General features: G+C 39.4%; 3 protein-coding genes across 28 annotated transcripts; 2 read left to right on the top strand and 1 right to left on the bottom strand.

Moving 5' to 3' along the window:
- Window positions 1-349: 349 nt before the first annotated feature.
- LOC111808452 (lysM domain receptor-like kinase 3) lies at window positions 350-1,857 on the top strand. The gene has a single exon (XM_023694438.2). The coding sequence runs from the start codon at window positions 467-469 to the stop codon at window positions 1,766-1,768; it is 1,302 nt and encodes a 433-aa protein (XP_023550206.2). The 5' UTR covers window positions 350-466; the 3' UTR covers window positions 1,769-1,857.
- A 1,174-nt stretch (window positions 1,858-3,031) lies between these two features.
- Window positions 3,032-5,172, top strand: ZR3 (Zim17-type zinc finger protein). Its single transcript, XM_023694427.2, has 2 exons — window positions 3,032-3,221; window positions 4,469-5,172. The coding sequence occupies exons 1-2, from the start codon at window positions 3,158-3,160 to the stop codon at window positions 4,933-4,935; spliced, it is 531 nt and encodes a 176-aa protein (XP_023550195.2). The 5' UTR covers window positions 3,032-3,157; the 3' UTR covers window positions 4,936-5,172.
- Window positions 5,173-8,377: 3,205 nt separating this feature from the next.
- Window positions 8,378-21,081, bottom strand: LOC111795121 (thioredoxin-like 3-2, chloroplastic). 26 transcript variants are annotated; one of them, XR_015422066.1, is made up of 9 exons: window positions 20,486-21,079; window positions 20,243-20,317; window positions 20,095-20,161; window positions 19,571-19,588; window positions 19,388-19,487; window positions 16,875-17,108; window positions 10,074-10,461; window positions 9,899-9,957; window positions 8,378-9,028 (listed from the first exon to the last, which is right to left on the bottom strand). XR_015422066.1 is itself a non-coding variant. In XM_023677416.2 (6 exons), exons 1-6 carry the CDS (start codon window positions 20,824-20,826, stop codon window positions 18,974-18,976), a joined length of 606 nt encoding a protein of 201 aa, XP_023533184.2. In that variant the 5' UTR covers window positions 20,827-21,078; the 3' UTR covers window positions 18,532-18,973. The 26 variants fall into 26 exon arrangements, 3 of the variants coding, with proteins under 3 accessions (XP_086981990.1, XP_023533184.2, XP_023533174.2); XR_015422067.1 differs by having other exon boundaries at window positions 8,378-8,949; XR_015422049.1 differs by having other exon boundaries at window positions 8,378-10,262; window positions 10,353-10,461; window positions 16,867-17,108.
- Window positions 21,082-22,002: the final 921 nt, after the last annotated feature.

Here is a 22,002-nt window from a genome sequence, read left to right as displayed (position 1 = left end):
TTATATAATAAATTTATTTGACATTTTTCAAAAATAAAATTCGATATTTTAAATATAATTTATGTGATTTTTAAAAAATGGAATAGTAACATATTTAATAATTAATTAATTAATTAATCAATTACAAATTTCTCCCTAGAGAAAAGGCCCACAACAGTGGAATAGCCGGAGAAGAAAATTCCCGTACGATTTTGTTTATCTGTCTTCTTCGTCGTCGTTTTGGGTTTCGTCTTCTCCGATTGACAGCAACATTACTGAAAATCCTCTGTACCAAACCCTAAATTACTTTACCACCTGCGTTTCCGCTATTCAAATGGTCGATTTCGACGCCGCCGCCGCCGCCGTTTCTTCCTCCTCCGACGATCTGGTTTGTTCTATGATTCTTTGCCCCAATTTTTCGTCTTCTTCGAGACGTTCTACAGGTCCATATGTTTTCTGATCTTCAATTTTGGATTTCGTCACTCCGATGTGCAAGACTAAGAAAAGTACGGACGTGATCAATCCTCCGAGCCCTAGATCCTCTCGCCATCAACGAATGTCGAAATCCAACGCCTCGTCTTCCTATGTGGATCCTTCCAGTTCTGTGAATTTCACGAGTTACAATATTAGCACTACCGATACTAAATCCAGCACTAAGAGCTCGTCGAAATCTTCCAGTTCTAGTCGAGCTTCGCTTGTCAGTTTGAAGAATTCGCTTCCGGATAATCCTCTCATTTACGAGTTTTCTGAGATTCGTTCCGCTACCAACAATTTCCTCTCCAAACCGTTCTCTTCGTCGTCGTCTTCCTCTTCGTGGCGTTGCTTAATTAGGGGGAAAGACGCGATCGTTTTTCAGCGGAAATTGCTCCGTCCGATTGAGTTACCGGAGTTGAAGCATCAGTTGTCTGTTATCGGCCGGAGCCACCATAACAGTCTGGTGAAGCTCCTAGGCGCTTCGATTTCGGGGGATTACGTTTATCTGGTGTACGAATTTATCGTCGGAGCAAACTTGGCGGAGTGTCTCCGTAATCCGAGAAACCCCAATTTTACCGTACTTTCGACTTGGATTTCTCGGATGCAAATCGCTACCGATTTAGCGCACGGACTTGATTACATCCACCATTGCTCTGGTTTGAACTCCAAATTCATCCACAATCACATCAAGAGCTCCAGCATTGTAATCACGGAGGAAACCCTAACTCCGAAAATCTGCCACTTCGGCACCGCGGAGCTCTGTGGCGAGACAGCAGTGACAGAGGAGGAGAATGAAGAAGAAGAAGAAGAAGGAAACGAATCAGAGATTACGACTTACAGGCGGCCGAAGCGGCCAAACGTTAAGAAGATTAAACTGGAAGGAACGAGAGGTTACATAGCGCCGGAGATGATGGCGAATGGGACGATGAGCCAGAAAATCGACGTTTATGCGTTCGGAGTGTTGATTCTGGAACTAATCTCCGGCGACGAGGCGTTGAAGTTCATTCTGGAGAAGGGGAATCGCGGCGGCGGGTATGTGAGGGTGAGTGTAATAGAGACAGCGAGAAAGGCAGTGGAGAATGGAACCGGCGGGATTCGGACATGGGTGGATCGGAGATTGATGGACTCATTTCCGGTGGAGGTGGCGGAGAAGATGGTGGTGGTTGGGCTGGAATGCGTGGAGGAGGACCCAGATAAGCGGCCGGGTATGGGTCGGGTCGCGGGAAAGATTTCTAAGCTGTTTCTGGAATCGAGCCGGTGGGCAGAGAGCATTGGCAAATCACTCGACATGTCGGTTTCTCTCGCCCCTCGGTAAAAGGTGATAGTGAAACGACAGTCGGTACAAACTTCCACTGCCTCATTTTTTTTTTTTTTTTTTTTTTTTTTTTTTTTTTTTTTTTTTGATACTTCATAATTAATTAATTGATTTTTGAAGAAGTGTTCGTGAGAATTTTGGGATATTTTAACTTAAAATTTTTTTAATGGGGAATTTTGAGAGATTTAAATATAAGCATCTTTAATTTTTTAAATTATAAATTTAGTATTCAATGTTTTATGTTTCATATCCAATTGTACTAAGAAAAAAGAATAAATACTATATATAAAAAAAAAGGTTTTTAATGGATTGGGATACCTATATTTAAATACTTGAATATAAAATAAAGTTCTTCTATATATAAAGATAACGCAACTTTAAATCCATCGCTGTCGACCAACCTGTAATATAAAAAATAATATATTTATTTTATTGTTCAAATATTCAATCTTAGTTTTTTAATTAATTATTTAATTTTTAATAATAATTTTAATTATTTTATTTACTACTGTAATACGTGGTTAATACGATTCAATTTGTAATTTTTATGATTGGATCCGTATAATTATTATATATATTGAATTCGTATAAAATTAGACCATAAAATATTTTATTTATTTTTATAGATTTATTAATTAAGAAGATTAATATTTTACTATATAATTACATGCGACTTGATTTTAATTTTGAGAAAACAATCATCTTTTATTTATGAGGATTTGTCTTTTGATTTACATATCGAGAACTACGAATATAATTTTATCTAGAATAAGTAGATTAGTAATTTTTTAAAGTGTTAATCTTGAGATTTAAATAATTGGGCCCTACTTTCTCACTCGACCCAGAGGTAATTTATTATTGGATCATAAACAAATGTTTCGGTTCCATGAGAGAATTAGTGGTACCTAGAGGGATGAGATATAATTACAAGGGTAAAATAGACTTTTGACTAGCTAGTGAAAGATCGATTTTCTTATAATAATTGTATCAATTGACATAATTTATCTTAGAATGCATAGCAACTCTTAGTCTAGATAGAGCGACGTATAATTAGTCCAGATTGAATAAATTTTTTAATTATTTAAATTAATATTTAATATATTAAATACATAAATATACTTTTAATTTGAAATATACTGACTAATATTTAATATATTAAATATATTAATTAAAAAAAATAAAATTAATATTTAAGTATGGGATATATTAAACCTAAATAAATTATTATTATTATTTGCAGGGGTTATTTTAACCAAATTTTGGTTACCCGATTTAATGCGAAAGTATAATTGATGTCGAACTTCCAGAGGAACCCGGCCGTTCTGGTATACGCACACCCGGCGATGGAAATCTGAACTTCCTCACTCGGAGCTCCGTTTGCAGTCTTCCATGGCGACGAGGCGAATTCTCTCTCTCGCTTTGCGTTATCGATCGCAGACCTCTCTTCCGCACGGTGAGCTTCCATTTCTCTTCTCTTGGTAAAACCCTAATTTTAGACAATTTTTCTCACTCCTATCTATATATGTTTGCCTGATTTGTTCTGGTACTTTGCTTGTTATTTAAATCGTTCCAGAATCATAGGAATCTGTTATTTGTTTCTCTATCCCCTCCATTAGTGGGTGAATTTGGTATTCTCCGATCATGGGAAAATCTTGTGTCGAAGTGGTGAAATGAGTATATTGGTAATTTATTTTCTGACTTCCCAAAGACTTACCAAAGAGGATTAAGGGACAATTATGTGTATCTATGATCTAATTGGTTGAATATTCTGGGCGAGTTCTTTCTGTTGTTTTCGAAGTGAAGGGAGTTGTGTCCATGATACTCTTTTATAAGTGTTTTATATGATTTATTTCAAACTCCGCTTCAGCGGATAGCGGATGGATAGCTTAAATTTAATCTTATGTCTAACACTTTTAAACATTTTGAATCACTTGGAAGGGGGTGGGTTGCCTTGGAGGCACCATAGATTGCACTGTTGGCATGGCGCTTTTGAGTGCCCCTAACTGGGGCCGTAGATCGAGTTCTGGGCTAAGGTTACCGCCCTTCAAAACTCCCTAGGAGGTGGGATGCCTTGGAGGCAGCATAGATTGCACCGTTGGCAATGGCGCTTTTGAGTGCTCCTAATTGGGGCCGTAGAGGGCTAAAGTTGCTGAAAATGACCAAAGAACAAAAAAAGCCAAGAACATATACAGCATAAAATCTTTTAGTCAGGCAAAAGAAAGGGTTTGTGATGCCTGCTCTAAAGGCTTTCCAAGAACTTCGTTGGGTGGAAAAGTCTAGACTAGAGCCGATGACTCGTGTGGAAAAGTCTAGACTAGAGCCGATCGACTCGTGAAGAGATAAACCGCTAGAAGCCATCAAGAAAAAGTCCCTCCTCTTTTTGTTTGCCAGTAGAGCATTAATAAGGTTACTAATTTGATCCATTTTCCCGAGCAAACAGAGTTTGAACATATAAATCTCATTAGCGGCTCGTGAGCTTCATAACAGACAATTTGAGGTCTGGTTAATTTGGTTTTAGCAGTAAAATGGGACCGTTTGTGAAGCTTCGGGTGTTCTTCCTTTAAAATGTTTGAGGAAATTTTCTTGTAGCTTTAGAAGAATAAATATTCTTGGATTCATTTCATTATCTGATGTCTGATTCTTGACGGTTTCTTTCATCTTTTTATTTATAGTTTACATTACTACAAATTTTGATTGCAGAAAGGACTTGCCAGATTCACCCGTTTGCAAATTCATGGTTCTTGACTGGGCAAAGATTTTGGATAAGAGGTAATCAGAGCCTAGCAAACTCATCAATTGCTGAGGATTCTAAAGATAACGAAGGCAACTCTGTTCATGAAAACAAGGACGATGGTTCTGCTGTGAAGTACTCTGTTCTGTCCAACTTGAAATCATCCCCTAGGCATGACCTTGCCATGATCTTCACTTGCAAGGTCTGCGAGACAAGATCAATCAAGACAGTTTGCCGTGAATCATACGAGAAGGGCGTGGTAGTGGCACGTTGCGGTGGATGCAACAATTTACACCTTATTGCAGACCATCTTGGTTGGTTCGGCGAGCCAGGCAGCGTCGAAGACTTCCTGGCTGCTCGTGGTGAGGAAGTCCGCAAAGGTTCTCTCGATTCTCTGAGCTTGTCCCTTGAAGATTTGGCTGGAAAGAACTCCTGAAATTTTGGATCTATACCACAGCGTTGAAATCAAAACGTAGAGAAATCTTGAGTAGTTTATAACTCGAGCATGGTTTTGGTTTCTCTGGACGTATTGATATCAAATTTGGAGTATAATGATAATATGGTAGCTGAAATACTAATTAGTAGCATTTTATGTTATGATTTACTGATTAGTTTATCAGTTTATTACTCTCGTAAAACATGAGTTTAATAGGAGTTCAATTGCCTTTTGATATACTATTTGTACGTTCCATTCATCAATTTTGCAACCATAATAAAAAAGGTAAAATATGTGTGGGATATCACATATTTAAAAACAACTCATGTGAAACTAAGCTTGTTTGGCCATATACGACATTCATGAGTGCATATTCATCTAAATAGAGGCTCTAGCTCACTTTACAATAGAGAATCAATATTTCAGGATACAATTATCAAATTATCATATTTAAAATAATTATTATGTCTAAATAATTATAATACATTTGAAAAAGCTGTTAATGGTGTATTTATTTTGATTCTTTAAATAAGAAAAAAAAAATACCATTTTCAATTTTATAATTTTCTTTTTTACCTACCCTAAAAAAAAATTCATTCATTCAACCATTAAAAAATTCCAATAATTGCTTTGATTAAAAAAAAATGATTATTTTTTTTAATATATATTTTTAGTGATAATTCTTTTTATTATAAATTTACATCACATTATTCAACTATTTATTATTTATATAATAATAAATTTTTACAATATAAAAAGTATTATTTAAATAATAAAAATTATTATTATTATTATTATTATTATTATTATTATTATTATTATTATTATTATTATTATTATTATTATTATTATTATTATTAATACGCAACACTAATATTTCAAAATAGTAACTAGTGTTATATGACAATTAATATACTAACTTAATCGATTTTGTTGAGGAAAACTAATTTATTAAAACAACAATTTTGATGTTAATTATATAACACAATAAATCTGTTTGATTGACACAAAAATTTGGGACATGCAATTGATCTAACGAATACAACTACTATTTTTTTGATGACCATCACATCAAGCTTTTGAGACAACATTTTGTACGAAACAAACTGATATTTTGCAACATTATTTCTAAATAAAAGCATATCATATTTCGTAATCAATTATCATTTTGAGGCAACATTTTGGGCATTATCTTATCAAGACAACAAACCAAACGTAACACATTGAGACAACCGTGGAATCATCATAACATCTAATTGGTTAACCACAATTTCGAAAAACTAGTAATATTTGAACAATTGACAATTCATGATAGTTATCCTCACAAAACAACTAATATTTTTCAGATCATCATCAACCGAGACATTCAATATTTTGGGGTAAAAGAAAACAATATTTCAAAATAATTAGTCCATTTAGACAAACATTAGATTCAATTGAACCAATTATGTCTAAGTCTAAACAACTATTATAATTGAGGCAACGAAATAACTACCATACCAACATAAATAACTAAAGATATCAAAGCAGCTAATATTTCACCATGGTCTGATTATAATTAAACCCTAAACTTAATTTCAGAACACCATATTGTTGTACATCAACCAATATTGTCGTACAACTATCATGACGAAAACCTATCGAGACAACCATTATTGCCATTATTTTGGATTCTATTTCGCCCCAAAGTATCATTTTTAATACATCTGTGGGGCAAGCTTAGACACATTGAGTACATCATATTCATATTTTGGATTCTATTTCACTCCAAAAATATCATTTCTAAAATCAACAATTATTTTGGATTCTATTTGGCCCCAAATTTCAATCCAAAAGTATCATTTCTAAAATCAACAATTATTTTGGATTCTATTTGGCTCCAAGACATGGTTTATAATACACTGAATGCGACATTGGATCTAGAATTTGATACCCAGGATTCTATTGAGTCTAAGATACTATGAGTATCAAATTCTATCAAAAAATGGCCGGGAGTAATTTGATACTCATGCAATAGGACCAAATACTTTGATTTTATCTACATTCCTTTCAAATTAACTCATGCAATAGGACCAAGATACTTGATTTTCTACATTTTCACAAACATGATCATGGATTACGTATCATACGGATAATTTTACTTCATGAATATTAGAATTGGCGAGGAATATATTGAGACACTATCAAATAGTGGCAACCAAATGTAATTATAATTGAGATTACCGATATTTTGAGAAAATTACGAACGAGACAACAATTTTGTCTACACTTATTATACCAAAAAAATTTAATATTTCACAACGATAATTGTTAGACAGCCAATATTATAAGATAATCAATATTTTGAGCAATTATTATCAACCACTATGCTTAGACAATTATTGTACCAATGCATTCGATATTCCACAATCATCTTGAACAAGTATTTCGAAAAACAATTATACTGTATTCTATCATCAAGGCAATGTTTGGACAATTATTGTACAAAAACAACTGATATTCGCAATAATTATCATTCCAAGAAAACAACTGTCTAGATCATTATTGTATCCAGGATAATTCACAACGCAAAAAGTATATTTAGACAATTATTGTACCAAAACAACCAATATCAAGGCAAAAATTATATTTGGACAATTATTGTACCAAAACAACCAATATTTCACCAGTCTGGACAATTATTGTACCAATCCGATATTTCGCAAGAATTGTAATTCTAAGACAAACAATATTTCGAGGCAATTATGCATGGACAAATATTGCCAAGGCAACCAATATTTCACACCATCAAAGCAACCATTATGTTTGAACTATCAAGACAATTATTGTACCAAGAACCGATATTCCACAACAATTATCATCCCAAGACAACCAATATTTCGAGCAACCATTATTTTGGATTCCATCAAGGGAGCCATTATATCTGGACAATTGTCAAGGCAACTATTATGTTTGGACAATCGTTGTACCAAGACAACCGATATTTTGCAACAATTATCATCACGAAACAACCAATATTTCGAACAAGTATTATTTTGGACCATTATGTCTGGACAATTGTTAAGGCAACTATTATGTATGGACAATCAGTGTACCAAGACAACCGATATTTCGCAACAATTATCATCCCGAGACAACCAATATTTCGAGCAACCATTATTTTGGATTCCATCAAGGCAACCATTATGTCTTGGACAAATAATTGCCGAGGCAACCGATATTTCACACCATCAAAGCAACCAATATGTCTATGTCTGAACTATCAAGGCAATCATTGTACCAAGACAACCGATATTCCGCAACAATTATCATCCCGAGACAACTAATATTTTGAGCATTATTTTAGATTCCATCAAGGCAACCTATTATGTCTAGACAAATATTGTCCGGGAAACCCAAATTTCACACCATTAAAGCAACCATTATGTCTAGACAGTTAGTGTACCAAAATAATCAATATTTCATATTTCATAACAATTATCATTTCGAGACATCCATACTTCAAAATAGTATATCAAAGATTTCGACAACACAACACACAACTAATAATTCAAGACAACCGAGACCCTTGGAAAAAGGCATAGATCTACTGGAAAAAGGCTGAACATTAAAAATTGTCATGAAACCCTCTCATAAACAAACTAGAAAAGGTAAAAATTACCTTAGCAATTTGATATAAATCTAAAAAATCAAAGGGTTTTGAATCAAAACATCATCCCTCATACCCAAAATGACTTGTTCCTAATTTTTCTTTCAAAAAAATAATTAATAAACACTCAACTGATTTGGTTTGAACATCACTACAAGCATGTTTCTAAACAAAGATTCCACCTAATTCATGTTGACTACAAGCCACAGACAAAAACACCAGGACAAATAGAATCTCAAATTTAGTTGTCGACACGTTTAACACCTTACTAAATAACTAAACATTAGATTCGATGGAATTTGATGAAGTAACACAAATGGACCATTCCAGACGTCTTTCAAAGAAAGAAGAGAAAGAACTCAAACCTGACCCATTACAAAAGAACCCTCTTCATATTAGTATTCGTTGAAACAACGATACCTACCAGTGGTCAAGAGTGATAGGCTGAATAGACACCAAAATATGGCCATTAGAGAAGCGTGTGTGATAAAACACCCATTAGAGCAATCAGTCAAGATGGCCTTCAACAAACCCAGAACTACTAGCAAAGTGCCTCAAACAAAGTAAGATCATGAATATGGACAAAAAGGCAAGGTAACATATTTTTGATACTAAGTTCAAGAGAATAATATTTGGATTAAGAAAATAACATGTTTTAACCAAAGCATTGCTCTCAAAGATAATTGTCTTTAAAAACCAACTCGAAACAATCTCATGAATCAATGAGAAGCGTTAAAATAAGCATAGCTTGACATATATAAAATAAAGCAAGTTTTTATTAACGCACCTAATTAAAAGCATGTTTCTAACAGGTTAAAAACAGTTTTTGAAATAACCATTGCATCTCAGGAAACAAAAAAAAGTATTGGAATTGATGTAAGCCGCTCGTACCCATTTCTTAAAGCCATATTCTGTCAGTCAAGAAAATACATAACAAACTTGAAAAACCAAAGAGACAAGCCAGCAAACCTGAGGCATTTGATTAGAGATTCACCGCACTTGTTTAACACCAGACAAACCACATAGGCATATAAAAAAAAAGGCCTAATCCACAGAGGAAAGAGAGGTTATCCCAGGAGTCTAGGACAAATCTATGGTTTAGCCATGCATCTACCACAATGTGACAGCACATTCAATACTTTTCCAAAAGAAAATACTAAATAAAACACAAGAGATCAAATGACAGACCACCAATAAAACTCCAAGATATAAAACTTTTAAAGTTTAAAATAGTTCACATGAACCACATGAGACAAGAAAACAAGGTCCTTTCAATGATTTTGCTAAAACAGAAGGAAAAACCAAATGATTTACCTTAATTCATCGAAATAAGTGGTCCAAGGACATTGATTGTAAGCCACCTAAACCAAAATCTATAACAATTAGAACCATTGCATAGATTAGTTTCATTAGACACGAACGAGGATAGCTTGAACAACAAATTTGCGGAAAATTAGCGAGAAACCCATTAAGAAAAACCTCTTCATACCAATATTTGTCGAAGCAATAACACTATTACCACAAAGGTGAAAATACCTACACAAATAGAGTCTCACATAGAGCAAATCAAATAAACAAAACAAACCTAATTAGCAAGGACTCACCATGTTTAACTCCATTTTTAATAAAAGGACTCGGCCCTGTTCTTCAATGACCCAAAACAGTTTTCTTTGCATTTCTTGAAACCAAAAACAGTTTAGGAATTGATGTAAGTCAAGAAATTACATAACAAATTCAAAAAACCATAGAAAATTATAAGTCAGCAAACCTGAGGCGTATGATCGAGATCCACCGCACTAAATCAACCGTCTTCTTAGGCAAACTGATCTAATACATGATATTCTAATATTTAGCAAGAGAAACAGTCAAATCCTCCCCTAATGAAAAAACCAGCTTCTCATTAGTAAAGGGAACAAATAAGACTCCAAGGAAACCAGAGAAAAATTAAGTTTTCAAAAATAAAAAAGAGGCATAATAACATACCCTAGGTGACCGTACATTCCAAGACAACCGATATTTCAAACAATCACTATTTTTTATTCTATCTGAGCAACTATTATGTTTGGATAGGTACCAAGGCAACCAATATCGGTACAATTAATGTATCGATATTTTGCAACAATTATCAAATTATCATTTCAAGAAAATCAATATCTCCTGCCACCATTATGTACCAAGGCAACCATCACAATTCCGAGACAACCAATATTTCAAACAACCACTATTTTTTATTCTATAAAGGCAACCATACAGGACAGTCAATGTACCAACAAAGGCAATCGATATTTCACGACCAATATTTTGCAACAATTATCATTCCAAGACAACCAATATTTTGCAACAATTATCATTCTAAGACAACCAATATCTCAAGCAACTATTATTTTGGATTCAATCAAGGCAACAATTATGTTTAGACAATTATTGTAGCAAGCAATCGTCATCATTCCAAGACACCAATATTTCGAACAATCACTGTTTTTTATTCTATCAAGGCAACCATTATGTCTTGACAGGTAATGTACCAAGGCAACCGGATATTTGCAACAATTATCATTCCAAAATAACCATTATTTTGGATTCTATCAAGGCAACCATTATGTCTGGACAATTATTGTATCAAGGCATCTGGACAATTATTGTATCAAGGCAACAGGTATTTCGCAACTATTATAATGTCAAGACAATCACATTTTAAAATAGCATATTAAGGCAGACATTATGTCTGGACAATTATTATATTAAGGCAACCGTTGTGTCCGGACAGCTAGTGTGCCTAGTCAACCGTTGTGTCCGGACAGCTCGTGTGCCTAGGCAACCGTTGTGTCCGGACAGCTGGTGTGACTAGGCAACCGTTGTGTCCGGACAGCTGGTCACGCAACCATTGTACGGACAACTAGTGTGCCAAGGCAACCGTTGTACGGACAACTAGTGTGCCAAGGCAACCGTTGTACGGACAACTAGTGTGCCAAGGCAACCGTTGTACGGACAACTAGTGTGCCAAGGCAACCGTTGTACGGACAACTAGTGTGCCAAGGCAACCGTTGTACGGACAACTAGTGTGCCAAGGCAACCGTTGTACGGACAACTAGTGTGCCAAGGCAACCGTTGTGTCCAGACAGCTAGTAGGCAACCGTTGTGTCCGGACAGCTAGTAGGCAACCGTTGTGTCCGGACAGCTAGTAGGCAACCGTTGTGTCCGGACAGCTAGTAGGCAACCGTTGTGTCCGGACAGCTAGTAGGCAACCGTTGTGTCCGGACAGCTAGTAGGCAACCGTTGTGTCCGGACAGCTAGTAGGCAACCGTTGTGTCCGGACAGCTAGTAGGCAACCGTTGTGTCCGGACAGCTAGTAGGCAACCGTTGTGTCCGGACAGCTGGTCAGGATACCGTTGTGTCCGGACAGCTGGTCAGGATACCGTTGTGTCCGGACAGCTGGTCAGGATACCGTTGTGTCCGGACAGCTGGTCAGGCAAGGCAACCGTTGTGTCCGGACAGCTGGTGTGCCAAGGCAACCGTTGTGTCCGGACAGCTGGTGTGCCAAGGCAACCGTTGTGTCCGGACAACTAGTGTGCCAAGGCAACCGTTGTGTCCGGACAACTAGTGTGCCAAGGCAACCGTTGTGTCCGGACAGCTAGTGTGCCAAGGCAACCGTTGTGTCCGGACAGCTAGTGTGACTAGGCAACCGTTGTGTCCGGACAGCTAGTGTGACTAGGCAACCGTTGTGTCCGGACAGCTAGTGTGACTAGGCAACCGTTGTGTCCGGACAGCTAGTGTGACTAGGCAACCGTTGTGTCCGGACAGCTAGTGTGACTAGGCAACCGTTGTGTCCGGACAGCTAGTGTGCCTAGGCAACCGTTGTACGGACAGCTAGTGTGCCTAGTCAACCGTTGTGTCCGGACAGCTAGTGTGCCTAGTCAACCGTTGTGTCCGGACAGCTCGTGTGCCTAGGCAACCGTTGTGTCCGGACAGCTCGTGTGCCTAGGCAACCATTGTGTCCGGACAGCTCGTGTGCCTAGGCAACCGTTGTGTCCGGACAGCTCGTGTGCCTAGGCAACCGTTGTGTCCGGACAGCTCGTGTGCCTAGGCAACCGTTGTGTCCGGACAGCTCGTGTGCCTAGGCAACCGTTGTGTCCGGACAGCTCGTGTGCCTAGGCAACCGTTGTGTCCGGACAGCTCGTGTGCCTAGGCAACCGTTGTGTCCGGACAGCTCGTGTGCCTAGTCAACCGTTGTGTCCGGACAGCTCGTGTGCCTAGTCAACCGTTGTGTCCGGACAGCTCGTGTGCCTAGGCAACCGTTGTGTCCGGACAGCTCGTGTGCCTAGGCAACCGTTGTGTCCGGACAGCTCGTGTGCCTAGGCAACCGTTGTGTCCGGACAGCTCGTGTGCCTAGGCAACCGTTGTGTCCGGACAGCTGGTGTGACTAGGCAACCGTTGTGTCCGGACAGCTGGTCAGGCAACCATTGTACGGACAACTAGTGTGCAAGGCAACCGTTGTGTCCGGACAGCTAGTAGGCAACCGTTGTGTCCGGACAGCTAGTAGGCAACCGTTGTGTCCGGACAGCTAGTAGGCAACCGTTGTGTCCGGACAGCTAGTAGGCAACCGTTGTGTCCGGACAGCTAGTAGGCAACCGTTGTGTCCGGACAGCTAGTAGGCAACCGTTGTGTCCGGACAGCTGGTCAGGCAACCGTTGTACGGACAACTAGTGTGCCAAGGCAACTGTTGTGTCCGGACAGCTAGTGTGACTAGTCAACCGTTCTGTCCGGACAGCTAGTGTGACTAGGCAACCGTTGTGTCCGGACAGCTAGTGTCAACCGTTCTGTCCAGACAGCTGGTGTGCCTAGTCAACCGTTGTGTCCGGACAGCTGGTGTGCCTAGGCAACCGTTGTGTCCGGACAGCTGGTGTGACTAGGCAACCGTTGTGTCCGGACAGCTGGTGTGCCTAGGCAACCGTTGTGTCCGGACAGCTGGTGTGCCTAGTGTGCCTAGGCAACCGTTGTGTCCGGACAGCTAGTGTGCCTAGGCAACCGTTGTGTCCGGACAGCTAGTGTGCCTAGGCAACCCTTGTGTCCGGACAGCTAGTGTGACTAGGCAACCCTTGTGTCCGGACAGCTAGTGTGACTAGGCAACCCTTGTGTCCGGACAGCTAGTGCGCCTAGGCAACCCTTGTGTCCGGACAGCTAGTGCGCCAAGGCAACCCTTGTGTCTGGACACAGCTAGTGCGCCAAGGCAACCCTTGTGTCTGGACACAGCTAGTGTGCCAAGGCAACCCTTGTGTCCCGGACACAGCTAGTGTGCCAAGGCAACCCTTGTGACCCGGACACAGCTAGTGTGCCAAGGCAACCCTTGTGTCCGGACAGCTAGTGTGCCTAGGCAACCCTTGTGTCCGGACAGCTAGTGTGCCAAGGCAACCGATGTGTCCCGACACAGCTAGTGTGCCAAGGCAACCATTGTGTCCGGACAGCTAGTGTGCCAAGGCAACCGATGCGTCCGGACAGCTAGTGTGCCAAGGCAACCGATGCGTCCGGACAGCTAGTGTGCCAAGGCAACCGATGCGTCCGGACAGCTAGTGTGCCAAGGCAACCGATGCGTTCGGACAGCTAGTGGACCAAGGCAACTGATGGGTTCAGACAGCTAGTGGACCAAGGCAACCGATGTGTTCGGACAGCTAGTGTACCAAGGCAACCGATGTGTTCGGACAGCTAGTGTACCAAGGCAACCGTTGTGTCCGGATAATTATTGTACCAAGGAAACCAACATATCGCAACAATTATCAATCCAAGAAACTAGTGTACCAAGGCAACCGTCACGTTCAGACAGCTATAGTGTACCAAGAAGGCAACCATCGCGTCCAGACAGCCAGTGTACCAAGTCAACCGTCGCGTCCGGACAGCCAGTGTACCAAGGCAACCAGCACGTCCGGACAGCCAGTGTACCAAGGCAACCGGCACGTCCGGACAGCCAGTGTACCAAGGCAACCGGCACGTCCGGACAGCCAGTGTACCAAGGCAACCGGCACGTCCGGACAGCCAGTGTACCAAGGCAACCGGCACGTCCGGACAGCCAGTGTACCAAGGCAACCGTCACGTCCGGACAGCCAGTGTACCAAGGCAACCGTCACGTCCGGACAGCCAGTGTACCAAGGCAACCGTCACGTCCGGACAGCCAGTGTACCAAGGCAACCGTCACGTCCGGACAGCCAGTGTACCAAGGCAACCGTCGGACAGCCAGTGTACCAAGGCAATCGTGACAGCCAGTGTACCAAGGCAACCGTCGGACAGCCAGTGTACCAAGGCAACCGTCGGACAGCCAGTGTACCAAGGCAACCGTCGGACAGCCAGTGTACCAAGGCAACCAATATTGCGCAACTATTATTTTGTATTCTATCAAGGCAACCATTATTTAGTATTCTATATCAAGGCAACCATTATTTTGTATTCTATATCAAGGCAACCCTTATTTTTTGTATTCTATATCAAGGCAACCCTTATTTTTTGTATTCTATCAAGGCAACCCTTATTTTTTGTATTCTATCAAGGCAACCGTTATTTTGTATTCTATCAAGGCAACCGTTGAGTCCAGACAGTTAAAAGTACCGAGGCAACCGTTGAGTCCAGACAGTTAAGAGTACCGAGGCAACCGATGTGTGTACCAGTGTACCGAGGAAAAAGTTGCGTCCGGACACAGCCAGTGTACCGAGGAAAAAGTTGCGTCCGGACACAGCCACTGTACCGAGGCAACCGTCGCGTCCGGACACAGCCACTGTACCGAGGCAACCGTCGCGTCCGGACACAGCCACTGTACCGAGGCAACAGTCGCGTCCGGACACAGCCACTGTACCGAGGCAACCGTCGCGTCCGGACACAGCCTCTGTACCGAGGCAACTGTCGCGTCCGGACACAGCCTCTGTACCGAGGCAACCGTCGCGTCCGGACACAGCCTCTGTACCGAGGCAACCGTCGCGTCCGGACACAGCCACTGTACCGAGGCAACCGTCGCGTCCGGACACAGCTAGTGTACCGAGGAAACCGTCGCGTCCGGACACAGCTAGTGTACCGAGGCAACCGTCGCGTCTGGACACAGCCAGTGTACCGAGGCAACCGTCGCGTCCGGACACAGCTAGTGTACCGAGGCAACCGTCGCGTCCGGACACAGCCAGTGTTCCGAGGCAACCGTCGCGTCCGGACACAGCTAGTGTACCGAGGCAACCGTCGCGTCGGGACACAGCTAGTGTACCGAGGCAACCGTCGCGTCTGGACACAGCTAGAAGTTATTGATATTGGAAAGGGTATGATATCTTTTTTCAAGTTAGGTGTACCGAGGCAACCGTCGCATCTGGACACAGCTAGTGTACCGAGGCAACCGTCGCATCCGGACACAGCTAGTGTACCTAGGCAACCGTCGCATCCGGACACAGCTAGTGTACCTAGGCAACAGTCGCATCCGGACACAGCTAGTGTACCTAGGCAACCGTCGCATCCGGACACAGCTAGTGTACCTAGGCAACCGTCGCATCCGGACACAGCTAGTGTACCTAGGCAACCGTCGCATCCGGACACAGCTAGTGTACCTAGGCAACCGTCGCATCCGGACACAGCTAGTGTACCTAGGCAACCGTTGTGTCCGGACACAGCTAGTGTACCTAGGCAACCGTTGTGTCTGGACAGCTAGTGTACCTAGGCAACCGTTGTGTCCGGACAGCTAGTGTACCTAGGCAACCGTTGTGTCCGGACAGCTAGTGTACCTAGGCAACCGTTGTGTCCGGACAGCTAGTGTACCTAGGCAACCGTTGTGTCCGGACAGCTAGTATACCTAGGCAACCGTTGTGTCCGGACAGCTAGTATATCAATGCAACTGATATTTCGCAACCATTATTTTGTATTCTATCAAGGCAATCATTATGTCTAGAAAATTATTGTAACAACGTTACAAATATTTCGCAACAAAAATTATTGTACCAACGTTACAAATATTTCGCAACAAGACAATCAATATCTCAAGCAACCATTATTTTGGATTCTCACAGGACAACCGTTATATATGGACAATTATTGTACTCAGGCCACCAATATTTTGCAATAATTATCATTATAAGACAACTCATTGAATGTTTAAACATCAAACCAATTGTAGGCGCATAGAAGCATCAAATAACATCCGAAACTGCATCTAAAACTAAAGATTACTTAGAACTCCAAAAACTTTATAGACTCAAGAGATACGTTATGTGATTACGTATTACTACGAGAAATCCGAAAATTAGGGTTTCACAGTAAAATCATACCAGTTTACCTTCCATTCATGATAATGCCCCAACAGTATTCCGCTTCCTTGGCATTCGACCACCATTGGACCCCCACATTGGGATGGAGATAATGAACAAAAGTCCCGAGGATTCTGTAAGTGGCATTCGAACCACGATTGGAGGCCCATTCATGATAATGCTTCAAGAGTAGAAGGACGGCTTAACAGGTACTAAAAGTGGGCTTGCGACCTAGACTCTAAATTGTTTGAAATTGATGGATTCTGAAAAAATCATACCAAAACCTAATTAGACTTCAAAAGAATCAAGATGATTTCGCAAATAGAAAGAGGTAAAGCGTAATCGATTATTATAGAAAAATCATGATGAATTCACAAAGAGACGACGGAGATTCAAGACCTAATCGACTTTAGATTTCCGAAGAGAAAAACGAAAAACGAAAACCTAACTAGATTTCCGAAGACGATTTCCCAAAGGGAAAAGAGGGAGATCGAAGTCAAGGGCGACGGAGAGTACGATCTCGACTGCCGATCGTTTCAATTCTACGAAGGCTGAAAACCTAAACCCCAAGAGCATTCCGAAGAAATTGGATGATTTGCAGAGAGAGAAGAGAGAAAAAACTAGAACTGGTAAACCGGGAATGGAGAGCGGCGAAGACAGCGAAACAATTTATAGAGAAGCCAGAAAGATGCGGCAAAATAGAGCCGTTACAGAAGTGGCGTGAAGAAGAAGCCACTAAATAACTAAAATAAAATAATTAAATTAGTTTTAATTTTTAATTTAAAAATACTGGTCTGGGCCTAATTAATGTGGAAATGGGCCAACAAAATACCCATAGGGCCTTCAAAGCCCAACTCATCACCCAATTAAAACGAGTGATAGCCACATGGTTAGGTATTTAAATCCTCAAATTAGAAAAGAATTAAAATAAATCCCAAATTAAAAAAAGGTACCTTATTTCAAGCTATATAAATATTTAATTGAATTTTAAAAATTCATACCCACAGATACTTTACTTATAATGAAAAAAATTAATAACATGGACAATCATATCTCATACCCATATTTTGTAGATTTATGAGATAACTAAAGCTCATTTAAAATTAAATATGCATGACCAAACAAAATGGAATGTATAATTTTAAATTTTAAATAAATAAATTATGAATCAAATTTATGATAAACAATAAGATTATTAGATTTTGAAAGAAAATAATAAATTATAAAAATTATAAAAAAAAATAATAATAATAAACATCATTCCTAATTAATGCAAAATTTAGATTTTAAAAACATTAAAAAATAAAAACAAAAAACAAAAAACATTGTTCCTAATATATACAAGTTTTTATATTCCTAATATATATGAAAGTTTAAAAATTTATCAAATTACAAACTTAGAAAGGGTTTTAGACAAATTTTCACTATAATCACTTACTAATCAAACGTGAATTTTCTAGATCGGTAATTTTACCCATAAAAATTAATTATATTTTTAAATTTTAAGAACCGACCAACCCAAATTTAAAATTTAAGCAATAAACTAAAAAAAACTAAGTTATCAAATTCAAATGACCAATTAAATCACAAATACCATGGATTTGCCATGTCACATCCATGAAAATAACAACCATATTTCAAAATAGCCTATCAACATAGCCAATGTATTATACAAAGGTAACCGATATTTTGCAATCACTGTGATTTTGAGCCCTTCGATAATTCAAAACAATATATCGAGCCAACCAATATTCTGAGAAAACTAGACTATTAAAACAACCATTTTAATGCCTATACTATCTACGGCTTTGCTTGCATTTATGTCGTACCTTTTCAAGGTGGTGTCGTACCTTTTCAAGGTGGTATCGCTCTTTAAATGTTGGGTCTACTATTGCTTAAACTACTTGCTTAGGATAAATCATAGGAACTTATAGATGTTCATATGTAACTACACTATGCTAACTCTAAGTGATCTATTTTCTCTCGCTTTTCAAGTAAGGTCGGCAAGAAAGCGGATGTTGGCATTCATGCTAAAGCTCCTAAAAGAACTCTTCTATAAAAGGCACTCGAGCAACTAACTGATGTTGAGCATGAGTTTCTTATTCATAATGCGAGCATTATGGATCTTCTAGTCTATAAAAAGTTGAAGCCCTTTGAAAATTGCCGACCAATATTTCAAGGCAACTCATCTTTTGAGATGAGCATTATAAGTTCAATTGAGGCAACCAATATGTCTAAACAATTATTAATCGACACAACTGACCTTTTTGAGACAACTATCATTACAGGAAAGTCCATTCTATTAAGACAACCATCAATTTTGAACAATTATTATAACCGAGAACAACCGATATTTCGAGACAACTATCATACTGAAGCAACCAACTAATATTTTCAGAAGGCTTCAAAAGGCTAGTCAGGCCGTGTTCTTTATGTTGATGAATGTAAGCAGAAGGGAATTTCTATGAGATGCTATCAATCAATTCAAATACCACTAAGTGGGTAAGAGGATGAGGGTAAAAATGAATCGTAAGTCACTCGCCTGTTAGCTCACGTTCGATCATTTTCTGAACGTCGTTGACAACTAAATATGCTTTGTAGAGACCAATCACCTCGTCTTGTTTCTTACCATCCTTCCATAGCTGCAATGAACATAATCAAGATCTTGATATTAGAAGAGATGAAGGTTTCCAACGTTAACATATCTGATTGTGAAGAAAATCACCTGAATAGCTGGCATCTTCTGGAAGATTCAAAGACGAACGGTTGAGATACACAAGAAAATGCAAGAAATCAAAATAATCAGAACATGTATCACTCAACCAAGTATAGAAAGTGTAACAACCTAAGCCTAAGCCTAAGCCCACCGCTAACAGATATTGTACTCTTTGGACTTTCCCTCTCGGGCTTCCCCTCAAAGTTTTAAAAAGCGTCTACTAAGGAGAGGTTTCCACACTCTTATAAGAAATGTTTTGTTCCCCTCTCCAAACGATGTGGGATCTCACAAAAGGATTTCACGTTTGCAAACAATAAATGAAAGATAAACAGATCAAGCAGTTTATTCAATCAACTCATCCATCAAAGTAACACAAGCTCAACATGTCCTTGGACTCCTATGTTCAAACTGCAAATTGGAAACGTTCCTAAAGGTAATGAAACACAAGTTCTAATTTCCATTGTAAACAGAACTCAAGTAAAATCCTACCCAAAGAAGATCACTATAATTTGCAAGCTTTGGAAGGAACTTACAGCTAATCCGGCACGAACAACTAGCTTGTGTGGCACCATATTGACATTAATGCAGTAGAACTGCAATCTAAAATTCATCAAGAACAAGCACAACTTCAATAAGGACTTAGCCATTTGGTTGGTCAAAAGAAATGGGCTAAGAGCTAACCTGGGGTAATAATCAGCAGCCAATCTTTCCAATTGGGGTATCAAATAAATATAATTTCTGCACCAGTTAGCCATCCTACATCCACATAAACTCAATTTTCAACGAAACAAGGTAAAACAAAGAGAAATGTTCTTGAAAGGCTTGAAGGAAAGCTGTTGAAAATTATCAGAATTAATGTACAACAGAGGTTGTTATTCTGTTTCAGTGAAACCCTAGAAAAGCCCAAAAGAAACGTATGCATACCATACAAGAATCACGAGCCCGTTGTGTTCCTCCGCATCTGCAATAGCCTGATCGAATTCAAGTTCGCTGCTAATGGACTGGAGCTCCATCGAAACAGGCGATTCATCTCGAAATTGCAGGGAACTCTCTTGCGTCCAAGCTCCGAGCAGCGAAACCTTCTCATCAGTCACATAAACTTTCTGGGAAAGCGGCGGAAATTTTCGGGACAGAGAAAGCTTGTTGAAACCATAGGCGGGGAGCCTCGCGGGCGGGAGCAGGAGAAGCGAAGGAAGATCATAAGAACCGTCGAATTTGGGGAAAAATTTCACGCTTGCGAGGTGAAGAGGCAAAGCTTTCACCATTTCAGATGGAAAACGGAAAAAGGAGAGAAAAATTCAGAGGACAGCGGCTGGTGGGTTAAATCGGGGTGGAGCTGACGACGGCGGCGGCGGCTTAGAGAGGGTTTCGGTGGAGTCCCACCGGGAGATTCAGAGTAGTTCAGAGATTGTTCCGATCGATCTCCTAAACCGGAAAATCTGAGAGAAACGCCATTTGATTTTGTTGAAGAAAACAAAAAGGAAAAGAAAAATTAAGAAACCCAATAAAAAAATTATTTTATAATTAATAATATATAAAGAATCTATTAAATATAAAATTTAAAATTTAGAAAAATTATTAAATATATAGAGATATATATATATATATATATATATATATTTTTTTTTTTTTTTTTTTATATATTAAGTCTATTAAACAATCTTAAAATTTTAAATCAAAATAGACAAAAAAGAATTAAAATAAATTTAACCGACAAAAAAATAAATAAATAAATTGAAGGCCGAGCGGCGGCAGCCTGCCGCATGCAGTGGTTGGACTTTTTTTTATTTCTTGGAAATTATTATGAAAATAGTTCATGGTACAAATTGAATATACAAATTGAAAGGCCTCAGATGTGTTTATGGACTCCCCATTTGGCCCAACTTCCTTGGGCTTGGGCCTACCAATCAAAAGCCCATCAATGGCTATGCCTTCTTTTTAAAAGTGTTAATTCTCACCGACATAGCTGCTCGTGACATCTCTGCTGCTGCCACCAGCAATGGCGGCGACTTCGAACTCTCACCGCCAGGCCAAGCCATACCACTCACTGCCTTTCGATACTCCACCATCCGCTTCACCTCATCCAAATGGCTCCCCTTCAATGTCGCCGCCGCCGCCACTACTTTATTCGGCCGTTACAAATGTTGAATGCGGCCGTGTCGTTATTATAGCCGTTTTTTCTTTTTTTCCTAAATTAATAAAAAGACCTTGTACTATGGTTTTCTTAATTTAAAAAGTATTTAATATTTCTTTTATTCGTAAAAGAAATATTATTTTTAGAGTACCACGAATAAATTAAAAATATAGTTTCAAGATTTGGATTACCTTTATTATTATCTTTTTTACCATAATCCTAAAATTTGACTATATTCGTTAATGTTTCACGTGTTTTCTAAAAAGATATCCACAAAGGAATAAAAACTTTTTTTTATATAAAAAAA

The sequence above is a fragment of the Cucurbita pepo genome, chromosome 1 (assembly GCF_057944985.1).
Source record: "Cucurbita pepo subsp. pepo isolate OVF chromosome 1, ASM5794498v1, whole genome shotgun sequence".
In the NCBI taxonomy this organism is placed as follows: domain Eukaryota; kingdom Viridiplantae; phylum Streptophyta; class Magnoliopsida; order Cucurbitales; family Cucurbitaceae; genus Cucurbita; species Cucurbita pepo.
Note: the sequence above shows the minus strand (reverse complement) of the source record. Positions and strands in the feature narration are given on the sequence as shown.

Coding starts and splice junctions, on each gene's coding strand:
- LOC111808452 (XM_023694438.2), top strand. CDS start 467: ATGTGCAAGACTAAGAAAAGTACGGACGTGATCAATCCTCCGAGCCCT.
- ZR3 (XM_023694427.2), top strand. CDS start 3,158: ATGGCGACGAGGCGAATTCTCTCTCTCGCTTTGCGTTATCGATCGCAG. Junction 3,222..4,468: donor GCAGACCTCTCTTCCGCACG/GTGAGCTTCCAT, acceptor TTTTGATTGCAG/AAAGGACTTGCCAGATTCAC.
- LOC111795121 (XM_023677406.2), bottom strand. CDS start 20,826: ATGGTGAAAGCTTTGCCTCTTCACCTCGCAAGCGTGAAATTTTTCCCC. Junction 20,318..20,485: donor GGGCTCGTGATTCTTGTATG/GTATGCATACGT, acceptor ATGTGGATGTAG/GATGGCTAACTGGTGCAGAA. Junction 20,162..20,242: donor GCTGCTGATTATTACCCCAG/GTTAGCTCTTAG, acceptor GATGAATTTTAG/ATTGCAGTTCTACTGCATTA.